Source organism: Fringilla coelebs (assembly GCF_963513975.1).
Source record: "Fringilla coelebs genome assembly, chromosome: 5".
Taxonomy (NCBI): Eukaryota; Metazoa; Chordata; class Aves; order Passeriformes; family Fringillidae; genus Fringilla; species Fringilla coelebs.
Genome location: NC_140033.1, coordinates 57,074,223 through 57,088,897, shown reverse-complemented (window position 1 = coordinate 57,088,897; position 14,675 = coordinate 57,074,223). Strand labels below are relative to the sequence as shown.

At 39.3% G+C, this 14,675-nt stretch overlaps 1 protein-coding gene across 1 annotated transcript in view; it reads right to left on the bottom strand.

The window, feature by feature from the left end:
- Positions 1-14,675, bottom strand: part of GYS2 (glycogen synthase 2) — a gene marked incomplete at both ends in the record, with an annotated part of 37,699 nt that overhangs the window by 10,106 nt on the left and 12,918 nt on the right. The window contains 5 exons of the mRNA XM_084206139.1: positions 87-146; positions 2,102-2,208; positions 4,847-4,967; positions 5,372-5,489; positions 9,925-10,069. Coding sequence (XP_084062265.1) covers positions 87-146; positions 2,102-2,208; positions 4,847-4,967; positions 5,372-5,489; positions 9,925-10,069 — 551 coding nt within the window. The remainder of the gene's footprint in view (positions 1-86; positions 147-2,101; positions 2,209-4,846; positions 4,968-5,371; positions 5,490-9,924; positions 10,070-14,675) is intronic.

Here is a 14,675-nt window from a genome sequence, read left to right as displayed (position 1 = left end):
AAAGAGCAGAAGCACAGAAACAGCACAAGTAAAGCCACCTGAACATGAGGCTCTGCAAGGCAGAGCAAAGCAACTTATTCACTCACTTCAGCAAGGCATTGTAGAGTTTCCTTCCAAACTTTTCTTTCACAGATTGTGCAGTGTCCCTAGGATGATAAATAAATATACACATAAAACAGGAGAATCCAGGACAAAGACAGTGTAAAAGAGATTCCTGCTGCTGGAAATTAAAGTGATACACTGAAGGAACCCAGAATGCAGAGGCAGACAGAGGTCTGGTTCTCAAAGCTCTTTTCTGCAGCCAGCAGTTCTGCTGATGCATTCCAGCAGAGCTGAGGATTTAACCTGCACCTACAGATGAGTGCACTGGGAAAGCCAGGGGCAGGCTTTACTAGGGATTCCTTCTAGCCCTCCTCTCTGACCAGTAGACCACATGTCAGCTGGGAAAAAAAGAGCATATATATGACCCTAGGTACTGTAACATGATCATTAATAATGGACAGAGAGAGCTCCAGCTTCTCTTGACCTGGAAGAGAGATGCAAGATATAAGAATTAAACAAAGAGGGATTTTCAAAGCAAGCTTCCCCCTTCACTTTCTACCCTATTTCTCAACTCACAGACTTTTGGAAACAAGTGTTAGACTAAAAGGTAGCTTATTTTAGTTTGCAAAACAAAAAACTTCCTGAAAAGCTCAGGCCAAGTTTTAAGTCATTAATGAGGCCTGTGTCAGACAAATGTTATATTTTAGCTAAGGAAGAACTCCAGTGAACCCCTGTTCTGCATGCAAAGAGTCATTTTTATTATTCTGCCTGTGGCACAAAGTTCTGTTGTCCAAACAGCAAGTGCACTCTAAATTTGAGTAAATCTGCTGTGAGTGAAGTTCCACTTCACAGAACCTTTCCTGCCTTTCTGATTTCTAATTATACTTTAGGCAAAAACGAAACTTGTTAAGTGAAATCTTAAACTTTACCAAGCTGGGAATCCACAAACCTGTTTTTAGGTGCTCTTTCCCAGCTCACACAGACACAAGAGTGGATAAGTCAATTTTGGGTGAGTTGAAAAGCAACCAAATGTTAAGCCACACTGATCCAAACCCCAGCAGGATCGTTCCCACATGACTTTCATAGATTGCCACGCACAGTATCTAAAATTTAACACAAATGGGATAGACTGCTTTTCCAGAACAGAGGAAAAGAAGGATTTTATACCCCAAGTCAGCCATCACATATTAATTTCTAAGTACTGTATTCCTTTATAAGTGCCAGCCTCTTCTTGCCTTTAATTTCTGTGGCATCCAGAGAATAATTTGATATTATTATGAAACACTGCTAGCAGGTGGGTTTCTCCTGGAGTTCAGATTATGACCATGATAATGCTGCATACAGTGATGCAGAGGATCTTCTGCTTTTCACAGAAAAGAACAGCTGAAAGCAGTCTTTTCCTATACAGAATCACACAGCAGTTAAAGTGAAGGTTAATCCTGCTCCTGCTTTGCTTTTTTGTTTGAAAAGCTGCAAAATAAGTAGGGCTGTGACAATTTTCCTTTTATAGCAGTAAGTTTTCACTGCTTGGTTATGCTTGTTATAGTCTGTATAGAAAATTACAGACAACTGTTATCAACTGCTAATCTGCTGGATCACACAGTGCAATTTCCATATTTCTAAATAAAAGAAGATGTGCAATTAATTTCTTTTTCCCACAGAGAAGCTCACTGTCAAAAACGAGCAGGCAGTCCTTTTTTTGTGGGAGCTCTGTGGCACATCCAAAGGGAGTACCAGAAACAGCCAGAAAACATTCAGAACTCTGGATTTTCTAGAGCATTTGACTTTGTTGCTAGAAAACAAGTCCTACTTGCTAATAGAATGACAACACAAGTTAACTAAAAATAACTGTTGACAAAAAAAAAAAAAACAAAACCAAAACACTAAACTAAAAGAAGAAATATTTGACCTTATTTATCTTTCCCATCTCTTTCATCCCTGAAATACATTCTAGTTACCCACAATCCTGAGTTGTAGCAAAAAGAAGGAGCATTATTCTCCATCTGAGACTTTTGCAGGAGTCCCCATCAGACTGTAGCAGGGTGGGAATGGCAATTACCAGAGCTGCTTCCGGACTGCCTGTCCTTTCAAGGTTTCCACGTTGAAATTGTTGGTTTTTGCTGGCATGATGAAGAACACGATAACTGTAACATCAGTCTTGTGAACCTACATGACAAGAAATGGAAAGCAACTTAAAATAAAAAAATCTGATACAGGGTATCACAGCCAACTTTAGGAATTAGTCACAGGAAACGCCAAATGCACTTTGGTTTTCCAAGAAGGCTCAGATCTTGTAGCTCTTGCTACAAATAAAGTTTTGTCAAATCAGAGATCAAGACAGACACGTCACACAGTTTCAATTTGGGCAATCAGATCTTCCTGAGCTCTCATGGTTTAGGGAGCATGGCTTTGGCTGAACTGCAGAAAAATAAAAGTCCTACACACTTTGTCACCTGACACAAACTGTGCTGGCTCAAGGGAGTGAGTGTTTGGCTTGCTAGCTGAGCTATGGCTAGGCATGATATGAGGGATTTCCTACAGCAGAGAAAGAACAACATTTTCTACCTGAAACTCTGGCAAAGAACCTGCCAGACATGCAAAAAGCCACAAGTGACTTCTTGCCCACCTCTACCATCCAGCTATTTCAAAGGCAGAAAGCACTTGCTGTAAATTCTGACCCTTTATTTCTAGGTGGTTTCGCTTGCTAATTTCTCCTGTGCATGAACAAGGTTCAAAATACCAGGTCCATTCATTGCTGCATGAATGAGGTTTTACTCCTCGCAGCAACTGTTTAATGAAAAGCTAAGGGTGAACTCTGTTCAGAGCTGTAAAAATTAAATTACTTTGAATTGCCTCCATTTCAAATTTTAGATATTAAAAAACCCATTCAATAGTGTGCCTTCTCTCAGACTGACACAGGGAAATGTATAGTATAAAATAACCTATGGGAGTCATCTATCATGTTTATGTTAATTAATGTTCTTCTCTTCCCTCTCTTCAAAGTGGGTTCCAAGTCCATCATGCTACAATACCAGTGTGCATTAACAATCTCTCCCAACATCCATATTTTATTTGCAAAATTTTAGTAAGGTTTTCAAGCAGCAGAGGAAAATGTCTCTATAAAATAAAACAATTTCATGCAATGGTATGTACTTTTTAGGTTCAGGCACAATACTGAGACTTGTTTAGGAAGTGCCACCATTTCCAGACTTGTACAGGTAGTCTGCTACTCCCAATGGAATTACCTCTTAAATTAATTACAGAGCAAGTGTTTTTAGAACAGCTAATCAGATGCCAGCATCCACACTGGAAGAATAATGCAATGAATCCAGGCTCAGCTTTTGGGAGAAGCAACAGTACATTGTTCTATAGAGCCTGGGAAAACTAGCCTGCTTCCTCTAATTTCCATCAGCCTTGTTTCCCATGGATGTCATCAGGAAGAATTTCTTCCCAGAAAGGGTGATCAGGCAGTGGAAGGGGCTGCCCAGTGAGGTGGTGGAGTCACCCTCCCTGGAAGTGTTCAGTGAACAACTGGACATGGCTCTTAGTGCCGTGGTCTAACTGACAAATGGGTGATTGGCCAAAGGTTGGACTCCATGATCTTGGAAGTCTATTGCAACCCTAAAGATTTTATGAGTCTATTATATAAATCATTAGCTGCAATAAGAGATTCCTGCAATAATTGCCCAGGCAATTCTTTCCCTCTTATTGCACAAGACCTTCCATGTTACCAGCATTCCCAGGTAACAGCCATGAAAAGGCCATTAACAGGCAGCTGATGTTGCACAGCACTGCCAAACAGCTGATTTCTGTTGTGGAAGAAATACTTCAGTTCTGTGAGGTGATCTGTGTGAATGCAGGGACGAAGAATTTCCAGAAGATCCAGAGGCTCTAAGTGGCATATTAATAGAGGGTGGTGGTAGAACAATTGTACTTCGGGCTTTGAACATTAGGGATTCTTTCATCCCTGCTGACAGAGCAGTATCGTAATTTTTATCCAGATTTTCAACCTCATTCAACTGTTCAGAGTACAAAGGACAGAGTCTAGGACAACAGCTAATTGATCCTTGCCAGATGATTGAAAACCAATTAGCATTACTAGAATTTTTTCTGGGTTTTGTTTTCAATCTATTAGTCTTTGGGACACAACTGGAGACATTTTCAATGCCCTCATTGTAGGTGGTAAGGGCTCTGCTCTGTGCTTTTTAACAAGGCCTTGCTCTTATCTTCACTGAAGTACTCCATAAAGGCATTTAGAAACATTGCACCAATTTTGTAGCTGAGGAAACAGAATCATAGAGAACTGAGTGACTTTGCATTGCTTTGCACCACACCACTGTCACTCAGTTAATTTTAATGCAATATTCCCATCCAGTGGGGTAGCAGAGATTTAAAAGATCATAAACAGGTCCTAGCAAATTAAGCAATTTGCTTAAAAGGATGTTTTTAAAATGCAGCTTTAAAGGCTTAATTTTATTTTCGTTATATGTAAGCCATCAGGGTAAACTCTAGAATACTGTTTTCATTACTTCTCTCTAAAAACCACGGAGGCAACCATGGATTAACTTCTTGAACTATGTAATCAATTCTTTTCAATTATACAATCAATCTATCAATTCAAACTGTGTGAAATCATCATATATTCTGATGGTTCAGGAGGAGACCCCTATGAAAACTGTGAATAACCCATAATTACTTTCTTATAAACCACAGTACTGAAAGGGAATTCTTGTAGGTGACTTCCACAGGATGGTGAGTTTGAGCAAAAGCTCTAGGCTTTCAACAGCTGTGTAAGCTTTCTTACCCTCAGCAAAAAGTTTAATCTTGATAAGGCTTCTAGAAACATATCAGCTCCTTTGTTGGAAAACTCATATCTCCCAGCAATGAAGAAAAACAAGGTCTTGTCAAGATCGAAGTCAAGGTGGCTGAAAGCAAGAAAACAGACAAGAAAAACTATTTCTCGAGATACAATCAAATAAACCACACAACAGTATTCTATTCTGGAGGAACTTATTATCCCCAGAGAAAAATGAAAGTGAGGCTTTTCTGCTGTGCTTTAAATTGACTATCTTAATCTGACAAACTGCATTTTGGGTAAATAACAAACACATCAAGATCTGCTGTCTCAAATCCCGATCTGTTAAGTAGAGTCAGATCTGGTGTCTAGAATTCCCTTAGCTTCTGACTGAGAAATCCCAGACAGACATTTGAATAAGCTGGTTTCAACATTTCCACTCCTCTATGAAGTACTTGTTAGTCCTCCTGCTTTGGTTCTTGCTTTAAATAGTGTTGGACAAGCATTGCTAATTTTTGAAAAGTAAAAGCATACCCATAGAAATGACCTCGAATGAACTCTTGGATCCTAGCCTTGTACATGGAATGCAAATTCTGAAACTCATGCATTGCTGAAAATTTCTTAATGTTCAAGCCATTTGGGGTGACAACATCTGGAAAAGCAGAGAAAAGGCAGAGGTAGACATCTTCAGAGTCAGAGAAATCTTTAAGGAAAGAACCAATGCGTCTCTCAGGTTTATGTGAACAGGTTATGTCTTTATGTCACTCAGGGGGAGGGAACAGCACTGCCTCTACAAAGCTCTTGCACGTGGCTCTGCACTGTCTGCAGCATCAAAGCAGCTTTCACCTGCCCCCAGCACTGGGTAGACCTTGCCCTTCTGTCCTGTCAAGAGCCCAGTAATGTCTCCATTGAGCCATACATTTGTTGTGCAGCTTGCCCTTTACCTCTTTATCCTTGATATCACTGTTGCCTGCTTGATCACTACAGATTGAGAGCCCTTGGAAGCACAAATTGTGCCATGCCCTTGTTTCCTGCATGGCACAAGAGATAGCCATTCTATCAAAACTTCTGAGCATTTATCAAAAATAACTGAGGATTTATCAAAAAAGGGAGCATATAAGGAACCTTTACAAAACAGCCTCTTTCCAGTAATCAGTTGCATTTCCCCGAAAAACATCCACGGAATAGTACACTTTACATTTTTACTGCTGCTCTCTTCCAAGATTCTAAAGGATCTTACAATTAAAATTTGTTCATTTCCAGCATTTTAAAGGTAGAGTTTTGTCACTGACACACTTTCTGAAAAATACCTTTGCTAGGATTTTTCTCCTGAGGAGCTGAGGCCTCAGAAGCAAAATGTAAACAATAATTATCTGCTGCTGTGGAATGTGGCAGGTGCATCTTTGATTGGTCTCATGTGAGTTGTTTCTACTTGATGACCAATCACAGGTCTAGCTGTGTTGGGACTCTGGTCACAAGATTTTATTATCATTCCTTTCCTTGCTAGCCTTCTGATGTCTCCTTTCTATTTCTTTAGTATAGGTTTAGTGTATCATTTTCTTTTAATATAATATATATCATAAAGTAATAAATCAGCCTTCTGAAACATGGAGTCAAGATTCTCATCTCTTCCCTCATCCTGGGGCCCCACAAACACCACCACAGAGTTTCAGGATATACACAGAGGACAGGCACTGAAATTCAGTCACTCTTAGCCTTCCTGGTAGATCACAGCAGTCAAAGGCTTGCCCTAAATCCAGTCCAAGTAAATGGAAAGAATGCCATTTTCTGTCCTTTGAGCTCAGTTGTAAATGGAAATGAAAGGGAAGGCCAGCTCCTCAGCAGATGTATTTCATGGCAACACAACTGTCTGAAACAGACTTATACTACTTTATGATACTTGCCTGACATTATGCAAATGGCACAGCCATTTTTGATTATTTCCTTGAAAATTACAGTCTGCTTCAGCAATATATGTGTTTCTCTGCCATGTAAGCGATCTCTGGTTAAACTTTCACCTGTAAAATGTCCTGAAACCCTCTAGGTTAAACTACAACAGATAAAAATATAACCTTTAGTAGTAACCACGAATAGCAAAAGTCTTGATGGATCTGTTTCTGGAATACCAGTTTTGAAACTAAAGACCAGGAAATCTTTACTTGTTAGGTACTTAAGATTTGGTTTTCAATGACCAAACAGTCTTGGTGGACATGAGAAAACTTGTGCTTTTACCTTCTCCTGCCCAGCACTTAAGAATTCTCTGAACAAAGACCTCTGGGGGGAGGTAACAGAGCAGAACCGCTGCATTTACCAACAACACACCTTCTCCTTTCTCTGACCTGTTTCTTGTTCTGTGTGGGAGAACTAGCTCATGCAGGACAGAACTTTGAGGCTCCAACCATCTCAAAGACTTCCCTAGGTATTTCTGGCTGGCTTCCTTCACACTCACATTCATTTATCAGGGAGTTTTGGAGAGTCTCACCCACCATAACCTACTCCCATGTCCTTTGGTTTAACTGCTGCTTCATTTATCCTTTCATGAGGACTGGGGCTCAATCCACCTCTTGTTTAAGGCTTTGAGATGCATGACAGATGTGGTGGCCCAAAGAACCCAGTTCACTATTTCTGCTCAACACACAGGAATATTTTGAACATGTGTGAGGGATGAAGTGATGAAAGAGAGCTTGGTCCCTTATGCTGTTTTTTTTGTTGTTGCTGTTTGTTTGCTTTTGTTGCTGTTCTTGTTGCTTTATGAAATAACAACATTTTTGCTTGAAAAATTGTCCCAAGTAGGTCAAATCAGAATGTTTGGCTTCTGTATTTATAGGAAAGAAACTGGCATTGATTTAAGTAATAGTAGCATAGAATTAAGTTTTCTCTTGATAGATCATTAACATTTAGAGTTCACTTGTACTTTTTTTCAGAGTTTCTGTCTATGATTCTGATCCAATACATACAGATAGGAAGCCTAGATCTAGAACTCAATACCTGAACCTCTTGGGATTCAAAGTCTTTACTGGCAATGAGAAGTATGTGCCATATCTGAGTGAAAACATTAGAAATCCCATAACACCAGTTCTCAAATCACAAGAATATAATAACTTTTGATCACTGAAAAAATCCTGCTGGATACGTCAAAGATGCTCAAGCTTTTGACAAATATGGTTTGATAAACTGTTGATCACATAACAACTGCAGCAAGTGGGATCAGAACAGTGCAAGCAGTCATTCTGCCAGGTTTAGACTGGAATATTGGTCTTTGTCCTGCTGCAAAAGTTCTCTATGCAATCAGGTTTATTACATTTTAAAGGGACTTCTCCAAGTGATAAGATTTATAATTTAAATTATAATTCAAGTTTGATGTTAAAGAGGAGTAGCAGAGACAGCTCAATTTATCACATTTCTGAGTTATTTTTAGCTAACAATTTATTTGAAAATTTTTTGTCTCAATAAATGCAAATAAAATTTAATTGTGCCAATTCAGCATCCTCCTTTTAAAGGTTTATTTTTAAAGTGGATGGAGAAAGGCAAAGATGCTTTCAGTATTCATGTTCCCTTGCAGAATTCTGGCTCAATGACCCACAGAAGGATTGATGGGCGTTCCAAAAAATTAGTGTCTACGCAGATTTCACAACTTCTCACAACTGTGAGAATAGGTTCCTGCACAGTTTATTTGTAGTCTCGGATTCAGAGAAACCAATAAAGTACTTATTCCCATCAGAACATACTTTCCTCTTAGAATTGTCTCTTAGGATTTGGGGTGGCAATTTCTACTGAATTTCTTTCTAGCTATGTCAATATGAAGCATGACACATGTCAGTAGTTTTTTAACCCAAACATTAAGTATATTTACTTGGTTTCTTCAAAGTTGCAAGAATAATCACAAAAAGCTCAGGCCTGTGAATCTCTGTGCATGGAATTCTCTTCAGCTTCAACTGATGTTTTATCTGTGAGCAGTCTGGAGATTTTCTTCCCCAAATTAAACTGGATTCAGAATCATTTCAGTCTCCTAAAATCCCAAAACACAGACTATGATTTTCAATGGTAGCTGTGGTGGGGAGAAGCCTCATGCCTATATAAAAAAAGCTTAAAAAGTCTGACTTTCAGAGTGCTCTGCACTTTGTAAAAATCAAGTCCTTTCAGAGATCTCCCAGTTTAAATGACTGAACTTCAGTGACTTTTAAGACATGGCTTTTGTGCTTAAAATAAAATGAAAAAGATAATCTAAGTCCACCATCCTATTGACAGCTAGTCAGCAATGAGGCAAAGGATTCCATGAACAGCTCTTTTGTTCGGGTTCAGGAACAACAATGTGGCTTGAAGAATTGCAGGATAACAATAACCAGGATAAAAATCCCAAACTATAATCAGCACTGCAAATCAACCTATAACTCTACAAAGAGTAAGCAAAAAATCTCACAAACAAACAAACAAACACTCCAACCAAAAACAAAACAAGAAAAACAACCCAAAAAACCAAACCCAAACAAAAACAATAATTTGAGCATTGTTTTATTTAAAATAACCAAGATACCAACACACCTGCTAAATAGTCTCCAAAACTGTTGTGCAGTTTTCCCCTCATGCTGCTTACCTGCAGATGGAGTATTGGGGTTTATCCCTATAAAGCACTGAGATCATTTAAAGAGAAATTTGATCATACATCAAACTGGGATCATGTCCTTACTCAAAATCTGTGCATGGAACAGGACAATGTTTCTAAGTTTCATATTTTATGAGACTTATATCAGGGGGAAAGCCAGACAGATTATTGGGCACCGAACTATTTTTCAAACTCTACTCGTTGGCCTAATAGAAAATATTTTATCTATATGAAGCTTATCACGGTTCAGTTCTAAAAGCATGAAAACCCTGCCACAGACAAAATTCCTGATGTTGAGGAGTCCTGGCAAAAAAAAAGCCCAACATCCATGGAAAACTGGTTAATCTCTGTAGCATAGCCAGACACGCCTGTGCATGTGTTCTTTCTCTTCATGTTTGCATACCTGCCTCCATTATGTTCATTCAGTCTAAGGAAATGTGGGCATTCTGAGGAAATAACAGTAAAAAAAAAATTCAGGTCTTACCAGGGCTTTTTTTAAGCATATGTTCTGCTTCTGTAGCTGTGATCTGGGAGACTGTGGTGAACACATGGGCACAATGCACAGATGCCCGCTCCATGCAGTACCGATGGTAAATCTGCCTCTCTCCAGCCTCCTTGTCAATGTCAAACTGTTAAATAAAAAAACCAACAAAAAAGACACCTGTGTGACATGACCATCAAACTGTCTCCTTCAGGGAAGCCTTCTCCTGCTAGGCTCCTTTTCCCCAGGGAATGAGAATCACACGATTATGCTGCTGTTTTGTCATTCTGGCGTTTGAACTATTTTATCAACTTCAAGGAGTTTGAAAGAGCAAGAAAGCTCTCAGATCCTGCTTGCTCCTCAAAGAATGGCAGCTCTGCCATGGAAGGAAATCTAGATTAATGATCCCATTTAAAGGTAAGGATCTGTGCAATTTGGCCTGCTGGCTGGCAATGTGTCATGTTGCAGCTTCCACAGGCTTGTTGGAAAACTTGGGAGAGCAGGGAGGTTGCTGGTAGCTGAAGAAAAAAGAGACAAATGAGAAGAAAAAAGGAATGGGGATGAGGACAGAACCTGGGGAATTGGCAGAATGGTGGGAATCACAGGTAGGTGAGAGAGAAGTGGAGAGGCAGCCTATAAAGACTCAGTCACAATTCCCAAGAGAAAAAAGAAAACAGAAAGTGAGATATTTTCTGACACTCAGAGATATTCTTCCTCCAACTCTGCCACTGTTACTTGCTGCTTCTTATATTTCAGTTTGAACTCCCTTAAATTTAAGAGGCAGATGCAAGTTAAACTCCTAGATAAGACATTCCAAACACCCAAGTATTTCTAAATCACCTTTGAATCTTGCAGCTACCCTTTTTTTAACTGAGCTTATGTTATCCTGATGCAAAGAAAATGCACAATTCCCTTGAGTCCGCGCTTAAAGGTTCAAATGTTCACTAACAGTGTCCATTGCAAAATTGCTACAACATAGTCTAAAAAAGGTGTGTCAGTGCTTTCATTTAATCACCATCCTCTTAGTCTTCCATGATGTTTCACCTCTGGAAACAGAAGTCTTGAGCCCCCAAGGCCAACAGCATGGGCACCCAATGGCCTGTGTGAGTTTCACGGAGGGTGACAATGACTCTCAGTGAGCTCTGTCGTGATCGCTGCCTAATGCTGGCTGCACCACCTGATTTTGATTGCATTTGACTGTGTAACTTTGACCATAATAGATTTAACCCCTATCACAGGCAGGGCAGACAGCACTTTCTATAGTTAGGACTGTGTGACCCCTGCCATGGCCAGCTGCTTTTAGCACTTCAGAACTTGGACAGAAGTAAAGCTATTTAGACTGTGACCTGTCCTGCAAAGCTTAATGCTGGTACAGAACATACTGTGAGAAAGTTGATGCAATGTGAACCATTTCAGGGATCTACAGTGAAGCAAAAAACTTCTTATTTTCACTTAGATAGGTGTAGACACAGATGTAGATATAGATATCTTGTAACTGCTTTGCTGAGAAAGTTTATTGCTTTTTTCTGCTTTAATTCTGCACCATGGCTACAATACTAGGGGGAAAGTGGCTTCCACTGTGTTAGTTGAAAGTGCCAATCGAACCACCCTAGTGTGACCAAAGAAAAAAAAGCACTCTTGAAAAGTCTCAGCTGAAAACTCCCAAAGAAACTAGATGTTTTATTCTGGTATTGATGATCCTCTATATCAAGAGCTTTTCTACATTTGCCAAATACAATTTACCACATAATGTGCTAAATATTATGATACCATTTCTCAGTTGTACCCTCATATATCGTCTTTCCTGCATTCCCCATGAGGATTTTAGAGCATGAAATACAAAGAATATTTTCTCCAGAACATTCATCCCATTTGCCACAGAATTCGAGTGGTAGAAAGAACAAAAAGAGAAAAATAAAGGGGAATTCATTTGGCTCCTTATAGTGCCACAGGTCTCAGCACCATCCTTGGCTTACACTGAACTGAATCACAAGCAGGTCTTAACTGCATATGGATTGTCTAAACATTCTGTGCAAAAAAGATACAAAATGGGACAGGTCTTTAGCATTCTAGACGAACACATGAATGGGATGGGCACAACTACACAGTCAGAATTATGTAAGTATTTTCAAACACATCTGGCTTTCTATTAAAAATACTTTTGAAATTGCTAGCAAACAAATAGCATGGTCAAACTTCAAAGGCCTTTTGTTCTCTTTTCCCTTTCTCAGCAAGAATGGGTTTTAATTACAAAACGTGATTAAAAATTAAATCTGGGACATGCTCACCAACTGTTGATAAAGACTCCCTGTAACACTGCTGGGACAAATGTTTATAAAAAGATTGTTAAGCACTATGACTTTCTAGTTAACTTTTATTTTTTTAGTTTCATGAAAAGACTACATATTTAACACACACCAGTGCTTATTTCTTCATTGCTATTAATTTTCCCATCTTTTATAAACAGGAAGTATTTTATTTTGTGTATGCTTGTGGGGCTTTTGGCATGTTTTTGCGAAGATACACAATTCCACATCTATTAGGAAGTACAAACAGAGGTCATGGGGTTCTCACATTTCATTTGCTCCCATTCTCCAGCAGCTTCCAGCGCCAATAAGTAAAGCAAGACCTTGACTTTTGACCTCAGGGTGGAGTAAGAACTGTGCACTTCTGAGCAGGCTAGACAAGTGACTTCAGAAAAGAGCCTTAGCCAAGTTGAAGGGCAGGTTAAATGAAAATTAATTGATGAGACAGTACAGGTGACAAATTTAACCCACCTAGTCCTGTGCCAAGCTGAGCCTGCTCTGACAATCTCCAGAGTCAGAGGCACTGCGGGGCATGGGACTGCGCTGAAACCAGCAGGACACCAGGGCAGCTCCTCACCCCCAACCCCATGTTCCTGCTCAGCACTGAGCCCTGCTCTCTGTCCAGCCCAGCTCAGGCACCTGTGAACTCTGCTCCATATCCTTCGTGTCCAGCCAGAGCAAAGCGAGATTCCCGTCAAGTGCGTCGCGCCTGCCTTTGTTTGTTTGCTGCTGTCAGCAAATGGGAACACTAGCTAAGCCACAGATCACAGCTGCAGCAAGAGAAAGAAAAAACCTAAGTCAGATGAACTGCTTACAGAAACCTTTAGGGTAGAAGAGGCTCTTAAGGTCCTTTAGTCCAACCATTTCAGTGATATTTAAAGGCCAACAGTTTCATTATCCACTTCCCTGTAAATTTATTGAAAGATCCTCTCCTTCCCTGACTGGTAGAAACCAAGCAGATTATTAGAATTTAAAAGCTGGCAAGGATTAGAAGGGGAAATTACTCCCTTATAAGGCCACTCTAATTTCAAAGCAAAAGAAGATGTTCCACATGTGCAATAACTTGAAGTAAAATTTGCACTTGCTGCAATGCAATTCTGAAGGAAAATTTTGGTTCATTTCTGTGCATCTTTTCGTTCATTTTCAATGGATCCACATAATGAGCATAACATCTCATTGATCTCTTAAAATTCAAAATGTTAGGGGGCACAGCAGGTAATCACTGAGCCTCTCAACATGACATTCTGAACTTTGAGGGAAAAAGAAGAGAATATTAAGCAGTTATGTTCCTTCTGGAAACAGTCACTGAAGTAGTAAATCCAAATCAGCCATTCCTATTCAAAATTATAAAGATGAATTGCAAAGTATTTCCAAAAGAAATCATTTGAGAGTGGAAAAGGAGGAAGGACTGTGTTAGCCATCTAAATTCTTGTCTGAAAGAAAGACAAATTATTTGTCACAGTCTACAAAGAATCTCTAGATACTGATATTAGGCTATGCTCTCCTAATGAAAAAAAAGGATGGTGAAAACCAACAGAAGTTAAACCAATACAAATTCAAACTGGAATTAATATATGTAATTTTCCTAAATAAAACATTACAACACCTTTGCAGAAATAATACAGAGTCACCATTTAATATCCTTACCATTTAAACATTACCTCAAGAGAGGATAATATCACTGTAAATATTTTGTAATTCAAATAAAAGGTACAGGTTTGATGCCTCAGGATTTTAAAAAGAAAACAAAATAATCTTTCTTGGTCTTTTAAGAGTGGTACACTCAAGTTCAAAGTGATTCTGCAGGAATCAGACAAGGAACAGACAGAGACTGGTTTGAAATTCAAATTCTTAAGTGACTATAAGGTAGAATGGAAACATTTTTCCCTCCAGCTTAATCTCACTGGCTGCTGCTGTCTGAATTAGGTAAGAACCACTCCCTTAAAATTCAGCTTACATCAAATTTACCTCCTGTTGACTGTTGCCTTGTGTAAAGAGAATTTTCATTCTGGTGCAGCTCTGCCAGGCCAAAAGAATGAAATTTGCACTTCCTGGCTTAAATCAGATTTCCATCAGCTGCTCTGCTGACAAAGTAGATTAGCACTGTGTAACAGCGAGCTTGGTGACAAACTGGACTGTACAGCACTAAGTGGAGTGAGACACTGTCAGCAAAAAAAGCTCTTGACTATTCATTTTCATTGGGATTTTTAGTACTTTTCCTTTTAGACTTCTTAGGACAGGATTTCCCACCACTCTGCAAACAGGATTCAGCTGCACCTGCATGAGCTGGATGAAAATGTTCCAAGTTCTAAATAGAAGCATTACACATCAGCAGGGCAACCTAAGGAAAAAGGCAATGAAGACTATGACTGGCCTTTTTTTTCCCTTCTCCTTCTCCCATTAAATTCAAAGTATTTTTTTTAGTAAGAAGCATCAGAGGCTGAAGCA